At 42.2% G+C, this 22,353-nt stretch overlaps 2 protein-coding genes across 6 annotated transcripts in view; both read right to left on the bottom strand.

The window, feature by feature from the left end:
- LOC111947510 (uncharacterized) overlaps positions 1-2,663 on the bottom strand; it is a 60,338-nt gene extending 57,675 nt beyond the window's left edge. For all 3 annotated transcript variants that reach the window (XR_013656289.1, XR_013656288.1, XM_078948291.1), the window contains exon 1: positions 2,526-2,663. The gene's annotated coding sequence lies outside the window, so the exon portion shown is untranslated. The remainder of the gene's footprint in view (positions 1-2,525) is intronic.
- Positions 2,664-7,740: 5,077 nt separating this feature from the next.
- si:dkey-12e7.1 (uncharacterized) lies at positions 7,741-20,292 on the bottom strand. 3 transcript variants are annotated; one of them, XM_078948280.1, is made up of 4 exons: positions 20,208-20,292; positions 20,040-20,106; positions 11,309-11,934; positions 7,741-9,870 (listed from the first exon to the last, which is right to left on the bottom strand). In XM_078948280.1, exons 3-4 carry the CDS (start codon positions 11,837-11,839, stop codon positions 9,283-9,285), a joined length of 1,119 nt encoding a protein of 372 aa, XP_078804406.1. In that variant the 5' UTR covers positions 11,840-11,934; positions 20,040-20,106; positions 20,208-20,292; the 3' UTR covers positions 7,741-9,282. The 3 variants fall into 3 exon arrangements, with proteins under 3 accessions (XP_078804406.1, XP_004086266.1, XP_078804407.1); XM_004086218.5 differs by having other exon boundaries at positions 20,040-20,283; XM_078948281.1 differs by lacking the exons at positions 20,040-20,106; positions 20,208-20,292 and adding an exon at positions 12,684-14,022.
- Between the last annotated feature and the right edge of the window lie 2,061 nt (positions 20,293-22,353).

The raw sequence follows: 22,353 nt of genomic DNA on the forward strand, positions 1-22,353 counted from the left end.
GGACACGATAGTCGGGGCGCTCCAGCGAAGCACAACGATGAAAGAGCCGGACGCAGGTTATAGCGATAGAGCGGGTTAAGCAAATGAATGAAAGAAGGCGGCCCGCTGAAGAAATATTAAATATTGTACACATTTTATTATTGGTCAGAACTATTTTTTATTTAGGAAAATCTTTTATTTTATCAGTCCAGTACGAAAAAAAACATCAACAAAAGTTTTGTTGGACGGTTTTTGGCTGGGTCTGGCGGTTTTGAGATGACTTTTGGGCTGGAAAACTGTGACTTTATCTGGCAACACTGGCGCTAACTCTCTGTCATCAGCGAGTTGGTCTCTGCCCCGCGGCACATCAAGTTCCCGGCAGAAGATCACTCCGGACCGCGTGTCTCCTCCTGCTATCAGCTCTGCAGTTCTCGCCCGATAAATGCGAGCTCATTTATAAGAAGCTGGTTTTGACGTGGTACGCGCTTCGTATGGAGCCAGCAGATGAACAAAATAAAATAAAATTTAATTATTATGAAATACTCATTATTTTCCAAAGTCACAGGGAGCCACAACAGAAGGATGAAAGAGCCACATGTGGCTCCGGAGCCATGGGTTGCCGACCCCTGGTCTAGTGGGTCTAGATGACCCAACTCCCAATGGTTAAGTGCCTAAGATTGCACAAGGGTTAAAAGGCTTTTTCCTGGACGAAAGAACAAAAACAATAAACTGCAGAAATTTCAACAAAATGTTGTTACTAAATTAAGGACCGATTTCATGAAACTTCCTATTCCCGCAAAAGTTAAAGAAACACACGTCAAAATTATGAATGGTATTTATCCCTCCAAAGAATTACTTAGATTACGTTTTAACATTGATGACAACTGCTGTACCTTCTGCCAAACTGCTGTTGAAGACATCGACCACATATTTTTCCTGTGTGATGTTGTACAAGTGTTCTGGTTGGATGTGTACAAATGGTTAAAAAATAAATTCCCATTCATTATGGATTTCTTTTCGAAATACGTAATAATCTTTGGCCTGTCACTACACAACAATATAAATATTGTATGTATCAATACTGTGTTATGTTTAGCCAAGTTTTTTATACACAAAAATAGGTTACAGAAATGTCACCCTAGCTTTACCTTCTTTAACAATGAAGTCAATTTATACTTAAAATCCATAAAATTAATCAATTCACCTTAAGCCATAACAGGTGGTATCCTGAGTGATATTCCCAGTATCTGAGACAATTTATTTAGCTGTTTTATCCCCCTGCATTTTGTAACACTATCCTACTCTGAAATTGTTGTTTCCTTATTTTTAAACTTTTCCCTAATTTCTCTATGATTATGAATATGGAAAGGTTTATGTATGCATATTGATAAGAATTTTTTTCTTCCTTTTTTGCTTCCTTTCAAATTGCGGTATTCTTTCTTGTATTCGCCATATTTTGCCAATTTTATGTAAATGATCTGGTGTTCTTTTGTATTGTGTTCAAGTAACCCTTGTGCTATCTTAGGCACTTTAACATTGGGAGTTGGGTCATCTAGACCCACTAGACAGTGCTCTGAACCTTTTTTCTTCAATGATTTGTGATCTTCACTGGTGTCCATGGATTACATGAAATCTTTCTACCTTTATCCACCTTTGTCATGGTAGGGAGAACACGTCAATGTAAGGGGGGGGGGGTCATCTAAGACAACACAAGGGTTAAAAAAAAACAAAAAAAAACAACTGGTTGTAATGCTAGGAGCTTAAAGCTAAGTCCGATCGTTCTTGCTTTTATTTTTACCCCTATTGAATGCTCACAGAGACATGGAAGTAGCGGCAGGAAGCGGCTTTTGCAGCTAGATGGACGGAGAGCGTACCAGGATGTGAATGAACGTGATTACTGATCCTTTTGTGCACTTGACAGGAGGAAGGAGGAAGATGGCTGCCGCTCGTCCAGACGGAGTTTCATGCACTCCCGACCACTGTGACCCAGGACATTCCCAACTTAAGGAAACTGTTCAGAAACTTAGACTGGAGCTCAGAGAAAAATCTGCTCTGATAGAAAAAATTCTATCAGTATCTGCTTCCCAGTCGAAGTACATCCAACAACTACAGCTTTCAATTAACACCAACCGCTCCCTGTCTCAAACCCTTCCATGGTTTGGAGAAATTCCCGCCGAAGCCCATTCCACCGCCACGGAGAGTAACATCATTCAAATTTGTGGCCGTAAAAACAACGGGTGGGAGCGGATGGACGGGGCTCCGAGCACCACCAACACCAGCTCTGCAGTGGAGGCCAGGAGTCCACAGGACCTCCATGAAGACCAGGCCGATGCCGGGCCCAGGGCTCCAGCCCTCTGCTCTACGCCCAAACAGTCGTGGGCTGAGGTGACACGTCGCGGCCGGAGGATCTGTGGGTCCAAACCCAACAATGTCAGCTCGGAAAACCTAGCGCTGACCAACCGCTTTGCCCCGCTGGCTGAAGACCTCACCGCGGCGTCAGCGACCCGAGCGGGCTCACCGGGACCGACATCGGGCGGAACTCCTACCGTGGCATCCGGCTCTGCTGCTGGTCCCAGCCAGGCGACGACTCCCGCTTCCACCTCTACGGGTCCAACGGCGTCTGCTGCTTCGGTGCCCGCTTTGCTGGAGTCTGACCAACTTGCGCTTCTTCCTGGAGCCGCGGCACTGGCCCAGCCGCCCGGATCCTCTGCTGTTCCGCTGGCGCCCGGCACGAGAGGGAAACGCCGCCGTCTGCTGAAAGAGGCGGTGGCCCGACGCTCAGGCGAGCTTCCCCGGGGCTCGCGCGCCGCATCCTGCGTTTCACCGGCTTCAGGGGATCCACTCTCCACAAGAAAAACAGGTCTTCACGCTGGATTACTGTCTGCCCGGAAACACCGCTCTGGAGCTCCCAACTCTCCACCTGAGCCCCCTTCAGCGGAGGCCGCTGCTCATCACCCCGCTGGGAGACCCGGACCTGTGCAGCAGCCCGTGCTCATCGTGGGAGACTCCGTTGTCCGGCATGTCCGGGTCAGAAGGTGCCACACACACTCACTCTCTGGAGCTGTCGTCAATGACATTAAAAACTCTGCTCACCAACTTTCTGTCAAACAACCCTCTGCGGAGACTTTCATCATACATGCAGGCACCAACAACATGAAACTGCAGCAATCAGAGACTCTGAAAATGGACTTCATCCATCTGATTCACACCATCCAACAGTTAAACATAAACTGTATCATTTCTGGACCACTGCCTGCACCCCGTTATGGAGACATCATGTTCTCACGCGTCCGTCAGCTTCACATTTGGTTAAAAACATACTGTCATTCCATAAGCATTCCATACGTTGATAACTTCACAACTTTTTACAATAGACCATACCTCTTCAAATCAGACGGTTTACACCCCAACAATAGTGGTTCCCGTCTTCTCACCATGAACATTGATTTCACCCTCCGTTCTTTCAAAACCATATCCAGCTGACGGTTGAACCAGGACATCCACACCCCTGATACATCATTCTCTGCCATACAGCATCACATACCAGTCCGCATCACCAATAGACATTCAAATCATTTGCATTCATATCCACGTGCCTCGCATGTTTGTTGTCTCCGACCAATTCACACATCAGTCACAAAACCCATGACATGCACACATAAGATTGTACCCACAACCATGAAGATGGCTCTTTTAAATGTCAGATCCCTTTTAAATAAGTCTTTTATCATTAATGATCTGATTTTAGACCATGATTTAACCTGTTTGTTTTTAACTGAAACCTGGCTTGGCTCTGATGCACCAGCTATTCTCACTGAGGCTTCTCCACCTAATTTTAACTTTTTATTTTCAATCAGGGGAGGAAAGAAAGGTGGAGGTACAGCATCGATTGCTCACAAAAGAATATCATCTGAAAATGTTTTAATTAGTAAATATTGTTCATTTGAGCATCATGCTTTTCTTTTTGGAGACCCACCTGTTTTAACTGTCACAGTATACAGACCACCAACCCCTCCTTCCTGTTTTATCGAGGAATTTTCTGAATTTTTATCATCTCTTCATATTAGGTACAATAGGATTTTAATTACTGGTGATTTTAATTTGCATGTTGACAATTATGATGATATCTATGCCTGTGAGTTTTTAAATCTTCTAAACAGCATGGATTTTCAGCAGCATGTCACACAGCCGACTCACAACAGAGGACACACCCTGGACCTTGTCATTACCTATGGTCTGTCCACTGGGGTGTCCTCTGTTGTTGATTTGGCCATATCAGACCATTATTGTGTGTTTTTTAATGTCACCAGTCAAATCCAGCAGGAAGCGTCAGTGAGAACTGTGAGGAAACGGTATTTAACTCCTGAAGTGGCTGCAAGTTTTATTGATGTTTTTAAGCAAACTCCTGCTCAGATTTTACCTGCACCCTGTGATTTTATTGTTGATCATTTTAATAACAGACTTCAGTCTTCCATAGATGCAGTGGCTCCACTCAAAGCGAAAACAATAAGAGCCACTCCTAAAATGCCATGGAAGACTGACGACATTAAGTGTCAGAAGCAGAACTGCAGGAGAGCAGAGAGGAAATACCGGAAGACGAATTTAATCATTCATAAAGACATTTTAAAACAACAAATCAAAATCTACAATAACTCAGTTAAACGGGCCAGAACCTCTTATTTTTCAAAAATCATTTCAGAAAATAAAAACAACCCCAAATTTCTTTTTAAAACAATTGATATTTTAATAAACAAAGATTTCAACAAGTCCTCCATGCCATCATCTAATGCTGCATGTGAGGACTTCGCAGACCACTTCATGGGTAAAATCAATGCTATAAGATCAAACATTTCATCCATGCAGTACACTGATCTTAACAGACCTCCAGCATTGTTTTTACCAGAAGAAACACTGGGGAGTTTTGTCCTGGTTGATGCAGAGATGCTTGGTCGAGTTGTATCCCAAGTAAACACTACAACCTGCCTTTTAGATCCCATTCCCACTTCACTTTTTAAAACATTTTATGGATTCTTTGAGTCAGAGCTTTTAAATATAGTAAACTGCTCTCTTCAGACGGGGGTCTTCCCCTCTGCCTGTAAGACGGCGGTGGTGAGGCCCCTTCTGAAGAAGAGTCAATTAGATCCAAAAAATCTGGATAACTATAGACCCGTATCCAACTTACCATTTTTAAGTAAAATAATAGAAAAAAGTGTCGCTACTCAACTGCATGAGTTTTTAAATGCCCAAAAAATTTTAGAAAAATATCAGTCTGGTTTTAGGAAAAGCCATAGTACAGAGACGGCTCTTTTAAAGATCGTTAATGATCTTAGATTAAACTACGACTCACAGAAACTTTCTGTTCTGGTGCTGCTGGATCTTAGTGCCGCTTTTGATACAGTAGATCACCAGATTTTATTAGACAGACTTAGTAGTCTAGTGGGCCTTTCTGGAAATGTTCTTAAGTGGTTTTACTCTTACCTGACAGATCGACACTTTTATGTAAGTATGGATACGTGCTCTTCAGGAATCCATGAAATAAGTTGTGGGGTTCCCCAGGGGTCGATTTTAGGGCCAATACTTTTTAATTTATATATGTTGCCTCTTGGGGATGTCATCAGGAGACACGGCGTTGACTTTCACAGCTATGCTGATGATACACAGCTTTACGTCGCCGTGTCTCCTGATGACCTTGAACCTGTCAACACTCTTTTAAACTGCATTTTAGATATAAAGTTGTGGATGGCAGAAAACTTTTTACAGCTCAACCAGGACAAAACTGAAGTATTAATCATCGGTCCTGAAGACAAGAGAGAGATGATTTTACCACATCTTCATAATTTTAAACCTTCTCAGTGTGTGAAAAACCTGGGCGTACTTTTTGACTCTGAGGTAAATTTTATCCCACACATTAAAAATGTCGTTAAGACAGGATTTTATCATCTTAAAAACATTGCCAGAGTCCGCCCGTTCCTCTCTCTTGCCAGCACAGAAGTGCTAATGCATGCTTTTATTTTCAGTCGTTTAGATTACTGTAATGCCCTGCTCTCTGGTTTACCCAAAAAGTCTATTTCAAATCTACAACTATTGCAGAACTCAGCAGCACGAGTTCTGACGAGAACCAGAGGGCGGGAACACATTACACCGATTTTAAAATCGCTGCATTGGCTCCCTGTGCGTTTTAGGATTGATTTTAAAATTCTTTTAATGGTTTATAAGTGTTTTTATGGTCTTGGGCCTTCTTATTTGAATGATATTCTTTTAAAATATGAGCCCTCGCGGACCTTGAGGTCTTCCGGTGCTGGCCTCTTAGTTGTTCCTAAAGTGAGGACCAAAACTTATGGTGAGGCTTCGTTCTGCCATTACGGTCCTCGCCTGTGGAACGGCCTGCCAGAGGGCCTCAGGGCCGCAGAGACTGTAGAGGTTTTTAAGAAGAGGCTCAAGACCCACCTTTATAATTTAGCTTTCAGTTGATTTTAACTGCTAAATTATTCTATTAGTTTTAATATAGGCTATATTCTATACTATACTTCATTTCATTTTATGCATCTTATTCTCAGTTTTTTATTTTATTTTATTTATTTATTTATTTATTTATTTTTTAATAAATCTTATAATTTTAGTATCTTATTGTGATTTTAGCCCCAGTGTTTCTTGTGGGAGTCTTTTCTGCCAGGGTTGCCGGCTTGCCCGGTGGCTGTTGTTGGAGTTCTTGCCCTTGCTGGGGCGGCTGGGGTTTAATTTTGCAGCCTCACGGCTGTGAAGTGGACCCTGGTGTTGTCCCGGTCTGGGTTGGCGCTGTGGCCATGCTCCCGTGGGCGGGCTGGCTCCTGGTATGAAGAGATTCCCAAATGCCGTTTCCTCACAGCAGAGCCAAGCCTTGTTTGTTTGTTTGTTTGCTTGCTTTTTTATTTATTTATTCATTTATTTATTTATTCATTTATTTATTTATTTATTTATTTATTTTAACTTGTATTGGTAGTCAACATTCATTGTCGTGGGTCATGTGCTTTAATGGAGAGGAGTGGGAAGGGTGTAGGGTGGGTTGGGTTTTTACTGTAATGTTGTGTGTTTTTTGTTTTTAATGTTAAAGCGCTTCGAGCTGCACGAAATGCATGATAAGCGCTATTTTATAAATAAAGTTTGATTGATTGATTGATTTAAAATAAACAAATCTGATCTCTAAACATCCTCCGTGTCTTCAATGCAATGTAATGAGACACACACAGACAGAAATGGGAAGGTCTTAAAGCATCAGAATTTCAAATTGGAAAAATACCAGAAATCGTTACTGAGGGTCCAAATTAAAGGTGTGCTGAACAATTCTGTATACTTTAATTTGTTTACAATAATTTATATACAAGAAGAGTGTTCTATCCATGCATATAGCAGAAATCTTCTCTGAAGGACAAATATCTTCTTGTGTTTATCATGTATGCTGTTACCTGCTGTTGGATGAATGGTGAAATATTTAGTTCTTTCATTGTAAATCTGACTCCAGAGGAGTTGGTGCCTCACCAGCCATCAACCTCAACGCACGTCACTGATGTACAAACATAAATAATGTTTGGTTTGATTTGATTTGGAATACACTGGATTTACTAAAAAAACCTCAGGGATGAAAATCCTCCCAATCTCAGAAAACTTAGAATTAACGAAGGAAAAAAAACTGCAGCTTCAAACCACGTCTTCTCATGTTGTGCAACAACTTCCTGTTTGCACTCAGTGACCACACTCAAGCAAAAAGTAGCACACACACACAAGTGAAACAGAGAAGCCCGAGCCTTTTATTCTGTGGAGCATCTGTGTCACACGCTGGAGGTTTCACCTGAAGAGCACGCACGAGAAGTCGCACAGTTATTAACCCCACAAACCCCACCTCAGTCAGAGTTTTGGACATTCAGTGCAGTTTAAACCCAACCAGACCTAAATGGCGACAAATGTTTGAGAAGAACCCCCCCTACTGAGTGGGAGGGCAACTGCACTGAAGAACCTGGGGTCAAACAAAGCTGAAGTAACTGCAGGGATCATTTCAGCAACAAACAACTTTTAGTTAGAGCTAAGAAAATGTGCAAAAAGTTTGCAAACAAAGGAACGTTTGTGTATGACAGGCAGGTGAAGTAATGCAAACCCTCACGAGTTTACTGCTTCGGGACAATCAGCCTAAGAAATAAAAGCCCCCACCATTCAGCAAAACAGATGAAGCTGTGGAGCTCCTTGACATTTTGCATCGCTGGGAGGCTGGAATGACAGCAGTTTAGCACCGACCGTGTGGACCTCAATGATTTTCTGCATTTAAGACAGAAAGAAAAAACAAAACCCTTCACTTTTCCTCTTTTTGCTCCTGGATTATGTCTTTTTCTGCCACGGACAAACTGGCATTGAACTGTTCACTTCGGAGCCCTGGACATGACTTTAAAAAGTAATAAATTGTTCCCTTCAAATTAAGCATTTGTGGGCACATATTAACACTTATTAGCATTTTTGTGCACAAAATAGTAATTTGCTATTTTCGTTTCCTACTTAAATGCTCATTTGAGTCCACAAAATACTAATTTGTGTCCACAAAATCCTCATTCAGGGCCAGAAGTTATTAATTTGAGGGATCCTTATTTTTTAATTCCATGTTCAGGTCTCTGAAGTTTACAAGAGTGTTTTCTAAATGCAACACTTGTTGTGTGATTAATCCATCAAAGTATGCAGTGAACGTTTTTACAGATTCCTTGATTCCCACAGAACAAATCAAACGGATGATGATGCTTTCCTTTACAGTACGTGCTATTTTCCACAGTGAAGATCACGTTCTTCTAAAACCAACAAGAAAGGGAGAAACAAAACATTTCATTTCAATAGCCGACACATTAGGAAAATAAAAAAAAGCATTTTAAAGTTCTAAGAATTAAGACGCAATAAATTAAAAATATAAAAATTTCAATTGCCTCATTATTTGACAAAATTAAATCATTTTTGATTTAAACAATCATTTAAGAACACTTTTTTCAACCCTTTGATAAAACTGACTTCTGAGCTTTTGCATGTATCAGGATTTTTTTTTTGGGTACCTAAACTTTTGGGACATTTTTATCTTGGAGCGTTTTGTTGAAGACGGAAAGTCATGTTTATGTTCAGACATAAATGATGCTGTTCCTGCAGCATTCATCCACTGAAGCTGTGCCCCGTAACATGAATGAATCCCTGTGGCAGCAGATTTCCTCTGAAGCACTGGAAAGTTAGAGAGCGTCTCTGTTTATTTGTGACGTCAAAACCTTTTTCCTGGGTTCTACCCAAAGATAACTGGAGGGAGGGTCACCAAATCCAGCTGTCCAAGTGCTGAACACAGTAGCAGGACTGCTCCAGGAGGGCTTTCAGCTCCCTGTAGCTCTGCTCTCTCCATGTAGGCAGAAGCCTCTCGTTGTTGAGGGCCTGAAGCTTTGGCGTCCCCTCCCGGAGGACCTGGTACAGGCAGGGCCAGCGGCTCTGGATCTGCAACCTGGTCCTCTTGTCCAGAGTGATGCCACGCACGATCTTCTTAGCCCGGAACTCCCGCAAAGCTGGCAGGTTCAAGCAGGAGAAGACCAAGCCCCGGCTGGGTGAGACATCCAGGAACTCCAGAGACTGAGACTCCAGGGTGTAGGAGATGCCGGGGTTCCTCAGCGGCACCAGGATGTGTAACGTCAGAGACTTCAGGTTAGGCAGGGATTTGGTCAGCGCCTGCAGCGTGGAGGGAGTCACTCCTTTAAGGACCCAGAAGTATTTGAGCTCCAGGACGCGAAGCTGACGGAACTGCATGAGCATGCTGACCGACACTTCCGACCAGTCAAAATGGAGACGCATCTTGGAAATTCTGGGACAACTTTGGGTGAGCTTGCGCAGAAGTTCCTGGAAGCTGGCGACCTGTCAAATCAAAGACAAGAGTCCTTATTGATCTTTGGAGGTTTTCTGGATCTTTTTGTGATCTTTAAAGTCCCACTCTGAACATATTTTGATCTATTTTTCCCAGTGGTCCTTTCATTATATTGACACTGTTTTGAGCCAAAATCTAAAAACCTGTGCCGCTTTCTAGGACATAGTTTCTGCAGAGCGGCAGGAGTTCATTAGAAATTGACCTCTGATTGTTGACGTGGACAAACCCTGCCCCCTGACAGCGAATGCCTCAGAATTGGAGTGGAGCAGGGAGACTTTTTAAAACAAGCTTTTTCAAACAGCCTTTTTTCGTTTGCTCTTGATTCACAAATAGAAGAAATACTCAGAAATGCAGTTTTAATCTCTGGTCACTGGATCACCGGCTTCAAATGTGCTCAGTTATCTTCTCAACGTTGGGGTTCTCCACCCGTCCATCCATTTTCAGGACCACTCTTTATCGGTGACGGGGTTGCAGAAGCCTATCTCAGGTACTGTTGGGTGAAGGCGGGCTACACCCTGAACAGGTCAGCAGTCTGTCACAGAGCCACACACACACACACACATACGCCTAGGGGCCATTTAGAGTCACTAATGAACCTATGAAGCATGTTTTTGGACTGAACTGGAGAAAAGTAACTGGTACAAAAATGTTCAAGTCATTTTGGAGCGTATTCCCAGCCAGCAAGGCCAAGTGGGCCCCCAGATGGTTAAAAAGTGGGCAGAAAATGTGGGCCCCAGATGGGTTTCTCTGCAGTTTCCATGGTGGCCCCACCTGTGTTTCCCCACATTGGCTTAAGAGGGCACTAAGTGCTGTCCACTGCTGCTGTGGAGGAATGCTAGGCCCCCTGGTGAACAGCTCAGTTGTCCACCGAGCAGCTGGCTAGCGTAGTGAGCCAGCCCACTTAGTGCCCTCTTAAGCCAATGTGGGCAAACACAGGTGGGGCCACCATGGAAACTGCAGACAAACCCATCTGGGGTCCACTTGGCCTTGCTAGCTGGGATTTTCTCCCTTTTATGGTTTATTAAACCGGCTTTATTTTCATTCAAAACGGTGAGAAAAGCTTGGAAAAGGTTGTGCTGGAGACTTGAACAGTCGGGCTGACATTACTGCTGTGGCTGTGAAACACAGGAATCTGTTCACCGTCTGCTTTGGGGAAATTCTCTCAGCCCTTTAGTTCTCCATGGCAGGTAAACCTGCTGCTGTGGAGGGGCAGGAAGTAACTCCCTTCACACCCGGGGTTACAAGTGTGACGTCAAAATGTGCACTGGTCATATCTCCATAGAACTGAAGGTAATGGTTGCTCACTGTAGGTGACTGAAGGCAGAAGAAGTTTTGTTGGCGTTTTTACTGACATTTCCCTTCAAAATTAAAAAACATGCACAGTTAAAAAACTCTTGACTGAATCTTATGTCTGCTCCAAAGATTTACCTGATCCTTCTTGGTGATGTTCTCCTGGTGTGAACTGGACTTGGAGTGGACCCTGAGGTCCAGTGGCTCCAGCAGAGTGAAGGTCCAGTTCAGGTCCAGGTGACTGAGGTTTCTGCAGTGCACGTTGTCCAGCAGGTGGCTCAGCAGATCGCTCCACTTGTGGTAGCGATCCCCGAGGTCGAAGCTGGCTTTCAGAGTGAGCAGACTCGCCCGCCGGGAGATCAGGTGGTGGGTGTAATGGTGTACCCACGACTTCCACCTCTCAAACTCACGGTTGGAAACCAGCAGCCCCTCCTGACCCAGGTGGAAGACGCCGCGGCGGGAAAAGTCGGCCACTCTCCACAGCTTCCAGGAGCGGACCAGGCGGCTCCAGCTGAGGCAGACCAGAGCGCAGCTGCATTTGTCCACATCGCTCAGGAAGGACAGGATGTGCAGCTGGCACTCCACCGGCAGGAGGTTGAAGGGGAAGCATTCGTCCGCAGCTTTCCGCCGGCTGCTCACGGGGACCAGAGGTCGTTTCCGTGGAGACATGATGACCAATCACACTTCGCCTGAGGATGTCAGAATCTCCACCGGCTGGTCTTGTGGTCTGGCTTTGCCATAAACATTTCTGGCCAGCCAAACAGCTAAGGGGAGATTGAAAAAATGTTATGTTTGTATCATCAAATTGTGCTTGAAACACGACTTGTTCTACAGATACTCAGGTCCACAAATGCAAACAAACTATGAAAGGTTTCTAAAGAATATATACCATCAGAAAGTATGTTTACACTCAGAAATGAATTACTGTACACCACCCAGACATCCCTCCATCCATCCATTTTCTTATACTGCTTTAGGGGTCACGGGCTGCCGGAGCCCATCACGGCTATTGTTGGGGGAAGGAGGGGTCCCCAGCCTGTTGCAGGGCCACAAATCACACCCACATGCAGACCTATGGGCACCTTAGAGTAACCAGTTTACAGTGTTGGGGGTAACGGATTACAAAGTAAACTACTGTAATTTAACTACTTTTGTCAGTAATTGAGGAACATGATATGACATTTTCTCTCAGTTTAATGAAACGAAAATGAGGTTCATTTAAAAAAAGCAACACAACAACAACCGAGTTACTGGCGCATACGTGCAAGCAAAGGGTTGGGGATTGGTCAAAGTACAGAGATGCCTCATTGCTGCAGTCCCTTTGCTTTACAAAATGGCTCAATGATGAGACTAAAAGAGATGCTGCTAGGATTCTTTTCATCCCCGAGGAGCAGCAGGTGAGCAGCAGGTGAGCAGCAGGTGAGCAGCAGAGCATGCTGTAGTGTCGTTTGTGAGTGAAACAACTCTACAGTCGGCTCCTTCCTGGGAGTCATTTTTTTTTGCTATAATTCACCTTTCTGACTGTATTTTTCTGTCTAAGCTGCACGTGACGGCGTCTCTGGTCAATATGAGTTGGCGCTCAGTGCGCTCCGCAGAGGGGGGTAGGGGGGTAGGGGGTAGATTCGCAGCAGTACAGAACTGTGAACAAACCACAGACGTAGAGAGAGAGAATGTAATGGAAAACCTAAAGTCAGAGAAAATGAAGATGGAAGCATTAAATAGTTCTTTGTGTTTTCAAAAGACGGAGTTAGTTTCAGATTTGATAGATATGAATCTAACGTCATAGAAATCTTTTTCCACATCTCACTTTCAGCAGTGGCATTGACCACATATGTTGTCATTCTTTTTTGTGCCATTTTTCACACTGTTGTCTGAATTCAAATAAAACCAGGTCATGTCTTTAACCTTTGCACGAGTCCATTGCTTTAAAAAGAGAGTTACATGAAAGACAAAAAGATCTTTTTTTGTGCTGTTTTTCCCCTTGAGAATTTAAATATGAGGAAAAAAAGTAGAGTAGTCAATTACTTTTCAAAAAGGTAATGAGTGAAGTAACTTAATTACAATTTTGATCCAACTACTAAGTAATAAGTTATTTTTAGAAGTAATTTACTGGCAGTTAACCTGTGAAGCATGTTTTGGGGCGGAGGACCTGGAGAAAACCCCAGCATGCATGAGGAGAACGAGCAAACTCCACACAGAAAGGACCCAACTGGGATTCAAACCAGAGAAGAGCAGCCTTTCATGTTCTTTGCTTTGTAGTTAATGATAATAATAATGCATTTAATTTATATGCCGCCTTTCTGGACACCCAAGGTTGCCTTACAGATAGAGAACAATTATTAAATACAAGAATACAAGAATGAAACATTAGGTGAAAAAAACAAAACAATGCAATCATAAGTTAATTAGGGTGGATATGCTAGTCCAAAGAGGTGGGTTTAGAGATTTTTAGCTAACTGAGGGAGTGAGTCCATGATCCGTAAATCCGAGGGAAGTGAGGTCCAGAGCTGGGGGGCAGAGCGGCTGAATGCTCTGCCCCCCCATGGAGATGAGCCAAGAGGTTGGAGCGAGGAGGCAGACCTAAGGGAGCGGGTGGGAATGGCAACATGGATAAGTTCAGACGGATATGGATGGGGCGAGTTTATGGAGGGTTTTGAAGGTCAGAATAAGGATTTTAATCCGAATTAGCCCTGGTAGCCAGTGGAGCTTCTGTAGGACGGGTGTGCTGTGCATAGTGGAGGGGGGTTTGTGTTATGATCCGGGCAGCAGTTGTTAAAAAACTTTTGGACAAAACTTAGAAAACATCTGTTTTTTTGGTTTGTTACATTTTCATTTATTAATGTCAATTAATCTAATTGGATTTTACAAAATAGAAAATCTGGAAAAAAGAAAAACTTTAAAAAAAAAGCTACAATAGAGATACTAAAGTTTTCTAATGATGTTATCTTTCAAAAGAAAGTTTAAATGCAAACGTTTTGGTAAAGACGCTAAACTGAAAACACACTAAATAGCGTAAAGGAAAATCAATCCAATATTTTGTTTTTGTTTTACTTGTCCTGTCCAACAGCTGAGCAAGCAGATCAGAGCTGAGTGCCTCTTTTATTGGACAGATTTTATTGTTACAATTGGGGTTTATGGATCTTCAGACAGACTGAGAGTATATTTGTATAAACCCCTTTTGTATTTGAGGCTAAGCTTTTTTTATGAAAATTATATTTGTATGCATTCCTTGTTGGACCGGATGGAAAAATAAACAAAAGAGGAAAGAAAGAAACAGAGTGGGATGTCAGAGATGGGGGATAAGGGGTTAGAGTGGGGGGTAGTCGATATCACAAAGTTAAAACATAAAAGAAAATTAAATTACATAACTTAGTTCACACAGCAACAAAACAAACAAAACTACTTTCACAACTACTTACAGGTTAGAAGTATATTCATGCAGTAATCATAAATGATTTTTCTCCCAAGATTTCTGCACATAGACAGATACACCCAATATTCCTATTACCAATATTCATGAAGAGGGTTGTAGAAATAAATAAATAAATAAAAACAATATCCATGCCCGAATTTGTGCAAAGGTGAATAAGCGGGTGGGTTGAATGAAGGTGTGCCTCTTAGAGTGAACCTTGATCACACTGAATGCTCTAGCAAAGGCAGGGGGCCCCCCACCCCCACCCCAGAGCTAGGGGCAGACACTGCAGCAACCCTGCCGATCCAGTCATCAAAGAGCCTCACCGTCAGACAAAGATCCAGGAGCAACCCCCCTCCCGTACACCGTACCCCCACCACAGAAACGGAGACAGAGGTCAGGACCCATCAGCCTCCCGGTCGAGGAGTAGGAGGAACAGAGGACACACAGAGCCGGAGCCCCTGCCCGGCAAGGACCCGCCCCACCCCAAGGCGCACTGGGCCCATCCCCAATCCCCCGACCACTCGAGACCTACGCCGAGTTCTGCACTGCACTACGGCCAGACGAGAGGCCCGCCACCGCCCGGGAGTCCTGAGCCCCCACCTGCCCCCAACCCCAGAGGCAGGCCGGCACAGCCCATGGTCAGCCCACACTGCACACCCATGCAACCTGCCTGCCAGCCCCACCGAGGCCAAGAGGGGAGAAGCGGCAGATACTGTCCGCCCGAGTGGGAATGTGGATGCAGACGACCAGCGGAGGCCCCAGACAGGGCCAGGGGACGGTGAGCCTGAGGACCAGGCTCTTGTTGCCGTGAGCAACGCTGGAAAAGATTGGGGGCCCGGCAGCCCCAGGCAACCGGGTCCCCAATGGGAGCTTTGGTTCCCAGGCGCCTGAAACCCGGACCCATTAGACATCCCCCGCCGACCACCCCCATCCCCCCCGGGCAGCCGAGTGTTCCACCCCACACCAGCCCCGGCCAAGCCAACAAGAGGTTCCAGAAAGCAGGTTAGTTACCAAGGTAAGATGGAGGCTAAGGAATCAGATAAACTCAGCTTTCGGTTCTAGAAACAGAGGTATGTTTCAGGGTATGTCAAGTTGCCATAGCAACTCATGCTCTGAACATAACCTGGTCTGGAGCAGGTTTAGTTGAAGGTTAGTTTGTTTTCAGAGAGGTGAAGCAGCATGGCGTGTCCATTTGAAGATGATTTAGTGGATGAAGAAGCTCAGATAATACTTTTTCCACCATGAGAGGGTGATAAGACCACATATGGAAGTTGGAAAATTAAACTTTTTACATTGATCTAACTTAATTATTTGATTCAGTTAAGATAAATCATTTTTTAATTTAAGTCAGCTTAAAAATAACATGTAGTTTTCAGCGAGTTATTTTCCTTTCATTCAAATTAATTCAATTAAGTAGGTGTAACTTTGGTGCTGCTGTTAGATCGGCAACCCCAGGATTGTGGGATATCATTCTCTTTGCCTGTCTGGACGGATTTGGGTTAAGTGTGGGTTTTTGACCAAATGTGTTTAGTTGTTTAGCTGTTTTTGTGTAGTTATTTGTCCTGTTATGTTTAATTCTTTCTGCACCACGAGTGAGAGTGAAGGAGAGGAGGATGAGTTTATAGAGCACCCCTACCATGGGATACCATAATGACAATGTTGGAAAATTCCTTAAAGAATATATGTACTTTATGCATATTGTTTCATTCATTTTATTGTTATAAAAATGAGAATATCTGCCGGCTCAAACTTAGACATATAAGAGTTCAAGAATTATAATTCATTAAAAGGGAAAAAATATTAATTGAATTGGAGTAATATGATATTTAGTTAGATAAATAGGTAAATTTGAGTTGTATAAACAATTATTGAGTTTTATTGACGTAAGAAATTAGGTTGAGTAAATTTAACTCGTTTATTTAATACCAATAGAATTAATTCATTTAAGTTGGCAAAATTGGATAAGTTATATATATATGCGTCACAAGGATAATGTAAATAAGATCAGAAACTCGTGCGTTTACTTTGTCTGTTCTTCTACTACAAGCAGAAACTCTTTCTTTTGCTGATGCAGCCATATTACTTTTTTGATGGACGTATAATCTTCATACGGCGTCATTTAAATCTCAGACTCTGTCTCACTGAAGAATAGCGCTTTCTTTTTTTCTCCACGCGTTTCATTACTGACATACCCAGAGTAAGCAAGTTCAGGCGGATTTCGGCCAGAGTTCAGGCTTAAAGTCAGGCTAATTTAAAAATGCTTGAATACCCCCTGGTTATGTTCAGAGCATGAGTTGCCAGGGGGGTATTCCAGGAAGCATGTTTAAACTAGCCTGACTTTAACCCTGAACTCTGGCTGAAATCCGCCTGAACTTGTTTACTCTGGGTATGTCGGTTCCAAAAGACCGGAAATGAGTTAGCGTAATTAAGCTCGACTTGGTAACCCTGGGTTAATGCACGTGCTCAGCCACTACATAAAGACATTCTCAATGGATCGCAGATTTCTGGAGTCACCATGGAAATGCATGGAGAGAAAAAAAAGAAAACGCTGTACTTCAGTGAGACTGAGTCTGAGATTTTAATGACGGCGTAGGAAGATTATACATCCATCAAAAAGTAACAGGGCTGCATCATCAAAAGAAAGAGTTTCTGCGTGTAGAAAAAGAGCAGACAAAGTAATCGCACAAGTTTCTGATCTTGTTTCCATTTTCCTTGTGACGCGCATATATATATATATATATGCGCGTCATATATATATATATATATATAAAACGTATCCAATTTTGACAACTTAAATGAATTACTTCTATTGGTAACAAAAAATTGAGTTATTTTATTTATTCAACCTAATTTCTTACGTCTATAAAACTCAAATTTACATATTTATTTAACTAAATGTCATATTACTCCAATTCAATTAATCTTTTTTCCATCGTAATGAATTATAATTCTTGAACTCTCATATGTCTAAGTTTGAGCCGGCAGATATTCTCATTTTTATAAAAATAAAAAAGACGGGGGACAAAAAAAAAATCATTAAAGAATATTCCGTGATTGTCATTAACACAGTACACCGTAGGAGTGCTATATAAACTCATCATCCTCTCCTTCACTCTCACTCATGGTGCAGAGACGTAAGCATAGTAGGACAAAATAACTTGGCAAACCACAGTAAAACAGCTAAAACAACTAAACACATTTGGTCAAAAACCCACACTTAAACCCAAATCCGTCCAGACAGGCAAAGGGAATGATATCCCACAATTCCTTGCGGTGCCGATCTAACAGCAGCACCAAAGTTACACCTACTTAATTTAATTAATTTGAATGAAAGCAAAATAACTGTCTGGAAACTACGTGTTATTTTTAAACCGACTTACCAAAAAAAATGATTTGTCTTAACTGAAGCAAATAATTAAGTTAGATTAAAGTAAAAAAGTTTCTCTTTCCAACATCTATATGTGGTCTTATCACCCTCTCATGGTGGAAAAAGTATTATCTGAGCTTTTTCATCCACTAAATCATCTTCAAATGGACACCCCATGCTGCTTCACCTCTCTGAAAACAAACTAACCTTCAACTAAACCTGCTCCAGACCAGGGGGGTATTCCAGGAAGCATGTTTAAACTAGCCTGACTTTGAGCCTGAACTCTGGCTGAAATCCGCCTGAACTTGCTTACTCTGGGTATGTCGGTTCCAAAAGACCGGATATGAGTTGGCGTAATTACGCTCGACTTGGTAACCCTGGGATAATGCACGTGCACAGGAGGTACATAAAGACATTCTCAATGGATCGCAGATTTCTGGAGTCACCATGGAAACGCATGGAGAAAAAAAAAGAAAGCGCGACACTTGAGACAGAAGTGAGACGGAGTCTGAGATTTTAATGACGGCGGTTAAAAATTATAAGTCCATCAAAAAAGTAACACGGCTGAAAAATAATTTAAATAATTTAGTTAAATTTATTCAAACTCAATAATTGTTTATTCAACTCAAATTTACGTATTTATCTAACTAAATGTCACATTACTCCATTAATCTTTTTTCCATCTTAATTACTTATATTTCTTGAACTTTCATATGTCTAAGTTTGAGCCGGCAGATATGCTCATTTTTACAACAATAAAAAGAACGGAAAAAAAATGCACCGAGTGCAAAAACTCACTAAAGAATTTTCCGTCACTGTCATAACAGCACTAAGCGGTGGGGTGCTATATAAACTCATCATCCTATCCTTTACTCTCACTCATGGTGCAGAGACGCAAGCATAGTAGGACAAAATAGCTCGGCCAAACACGGTGAAACACAGTAAAACAGCTATTCAACTAAACACATTTGGTCAAAAACCCACACTTAAACCCAAATCCGTCCAGACGGGCAAAGGGAATGATATCCCAGAATCCCTTGCGATGCCGATCTAACAGCAGCATCAAAGTTACACCTACTTAATTGAATTAATTTGAACGAAAGGAAAACAACTGTCTGAAAACTACGTGTAATTTTTAACAAAAAAATTTCTAACAAAAAAAATGATTTATCTTAACTGAAGCAAATAATTACGTTAGATCAAAGTAAAAAAGTTTATCTTTCCAACATCCATATGTGGTCTTATCACCCTCTCATGGTGGAAAAAGTATTATCTGAGCTTTTTCATCCACTAAATCATCTTCAAATGGACACGCCATGCTGCTTCACCTCTCTGTAAACAAACTAAGCTTCAACTAAACCTGCTCCGGACCAGGTTATGTTCAGAGCATGAGTTGCCATGTTAACTTGACCTACCCTGAAACATACCTCCATTTCTGGAACCGAAAGCTGAGGTTATCAACTTTCTTAGCCTCAAACTTATCGTGGGAGCTAGCATAACCTGCTTTCTGGAATACCCCCCAGGTTATGTTCAGAGCATGAGTTGCTATGGTAACTTGACCAACCCTGAAACATACTTCCGTTTCTGGAACCGAAAGCTGAGGTTATCAACTTTCTTAGCCTCAAACTTACCGTGGGAGCTAGCATAACCCTGCTTTCTGGAATACCCCCCAGGAAAACTAAGCACACCCTGAAACACCTTTGTTTTTCTGCGGTGGTTGTAAACTTAGCCTCAAACTTAGCTAGCATAACCTGCTTTCTGGAATTCTTCCCTGGTTATGTTCAGAGCATGAGTTGCTATGGCAACTTGACATACCCTGAAACATACCTCCATTTTTGGAACTGAAAGCTGAGGATATCCGCTTTAGCCTCAAACTTACCGTGGAAGCTAGCATAACCTGCTTTCTGGAATACCCCCCAGTTACGCATGTTTTCGGACTGCAGGAAGAAATACACGCATGCACGAGGAGAACATGGAAACTCCACACAGGAAGGTCCCAGCCGGCATTTGAACCAGGGCCTTCTCGTTGTGACACGACAGTGCTGTAGTACATAACGGTAGTTTAAAAACGTAAATGTACTATTTACCTCCAGCTCCAACTGCGTCTTTGGTTTTAATGATAATGTGCTAACAGACCAAATCCTTCGAAGTGAACTGAAACGAACATAAGGGAACTTTCAGAGTAATAAAATATCTGTAAACACTAATGACGTCAGAGCTACAACTGAAACAACTCTTATATTTATAATGACTACCACTGCAGCTAGTTAGCTTCGTCAACAGCTGACCACTGTTGTTGTTTTGGTTGCGGCTCATGTTGATGTCGTCATCATCAAGCGCCCTCCAGAATGGGAAGTGCAGTTCAACGAGGCTCCGACAGATGGCGCTAGAAGCGAACTATTCTGATTATTTGTGTAAAATAAACAAAATATATCAGTAAAGTACGATCTAAAACGTTACTTCAGGCAAATCTTAAACTACGTTTGCAAATATATTATGACAAACAATGGATAAATGTCATGCACAATACTGTTAACGCTTTTTAAAAGGGTTTAAACTCATGACGTTTGAGTTGTAAGTAGTAAGTACCAGCAGGTGGCGCCCAACCTGTATCCAAAAGTTTGCTGTACATTTTTGAAGTAGTCTGTTTTAAGCAGGCCACAATTTATATGTTTTCTTTTTGGTGTCTTCTTCCTAAGTAAAAAAAATAATAATCTCACAAAATCACTGATGTCTCTAAAATTAGAGTCACAACAGACCGTCCCCACAAAGGGTTAACAATGTATTTTGTTCCGATTGAAACCTTTTTTTTAAATCTTTTTTCCCAGAAAGATGACTTGTTGCGGGAGGGGGCTTCCCGAAACCCCTCCTTCCTCAGTTGCAGCGAGCCCCGCAGATTCCTGCTTACGTGAGAGACGAGCGGGATGAGGACTCTGACATGCTGCATTCATGGACCGCTCGGAATCTCATCAAATCAGCAAGAAACCAGCTTTAGAAAAATACATAATTGTTGGCTGTTCTAATGACAATATGGGACCGGGCTTTTTTTATACTATAAAATATTTTGTTTTTGGAAAATTTGAATATTCATGAAAGGAAACGGTCGAACTCCAAACCTAATTTCCCACACATTTTGCTTTCACACTTCTGTTATGTTGTTTACAAATAACATTTATTGTAAAACCACTGATATGTTCAGTCTTCTCTAGGCACATTTGCGTTTGTTAATCAATTTGCATAACTTTGCCATTTATAGACAAGCTATAGCAACTAGGAACACAACCTGACTATAACACCAAGTTTTCTTCTGTACTTAGACTGATGAGGAACAACCAAGCAGGGCTCTCAGTCAGTATGATGGGCTGAAACACCTCTAAGACAATAAAGCTGCTGTTTGTTCATAACAGTACAAGCAAACAGCTGAATCCCTCTCAACTCAAACCCTTGACTTAGTAAAACAGTTTCTAACCGAGCGTGAGTCATGGTTTACAACCGTTTGAAAAAAATCCAAATATATAATAATGAATAATGAAATAATGGAATTTTCTTTTTTAAACTACTGAATTCCAAATGCGCACTTTAAAATTCTTTTGTATCAAAAGTTTCAAATGATAGTTTTTTTTTCCAACGATTACTTTATTAATGCAATGAAGTTCCGAGTGTCTGTAGTTACTAACTGACTTCCTGGTTCTTTTGATTTCAGAAACACGGGTTATCTTTTTTGACATACCTGACATGTTTGGACGGACACATTCCGTCTTCGTCAGAGTCATCATCAGGTGGTTGTGCGTGACATTCATAAAACTACCTGATGGCGACTTTGACGAAGACGGAATGTGTCCGTCATGTAAGGGATATTGAAAGATACCTCTGTCTGATATCAAAAGAACTAAGAAGGCAGTTACTTTATTACTTTTACTGGAGTAATAATTTAAACGAAAAGGTTATACTTCAGCTTGAAGAATCAATAAATCTAGAGCAAAGGCTGAATTGAGCAATTTTGATAATACATATAACATAAGAGTTTATAGATGAGACTCTGTCATAACATTGAACCAGGACCGGATGGCCCTTGCAGCCCGCTGGCCCCCCTAGGTGGTCCACCCCCTCCCCATTTCCTGGCCTGTTCCTTCCTCAGTCTGCATCAGGATTACATTTATTTGACCCATTGTAACCTCAGTGTAACCTTGCCAGAGACCACTGCCATCCAATTCCAGCTTGGTGGCCTCCTGTTGCTTCGAATGTGTTCCGTGCCATTGAAGCGGGACAAGGCTCCAATGACAGGTCAACTTCCATGACATCACACACATTGCAGAAAAATGATGATGTCATATTATTCAAGTCCAGCGAAGCTTCAGTGTTTGCCAGTTTTTACGGGTAATCTAGTGTAGAAGAAAACTC

This window comes from Oryzias latipes, chromosome 6 (genome assembly GCF_053564925.1).
Source record: "Oryzias latipes strain Hd-rR chromosome 6, Olatipes_Hd-rR_3.1".
NCBI classification, from domain to species: domain Eukaryota; kingdom Metazoa; phylum Chordata; class Actinopteri; order Beloniformes; family Adrianichthyidae; genus Oryzias; species Oryzias latipes.

What these genes read in the sequence shown, in the direction of transcription:
- si:dkey-12e7.1 (XM_078948280.1), bottom strand. Translation starts at nt 11,839, where the DNA reads ATGTCTCCACGGAAACGACCTCTGGTCCCCGTGAGCAGCCGGCGGAAA. An exon ending in ACATCACCAAGAAGGATCAG is followed by an intron (nt 9,871 to 11,308) that starts GTAAATCTTTGG and finishes TTGATTTGACAG; the next exon opens with GTCGCCAGCTTCCAGGAACT.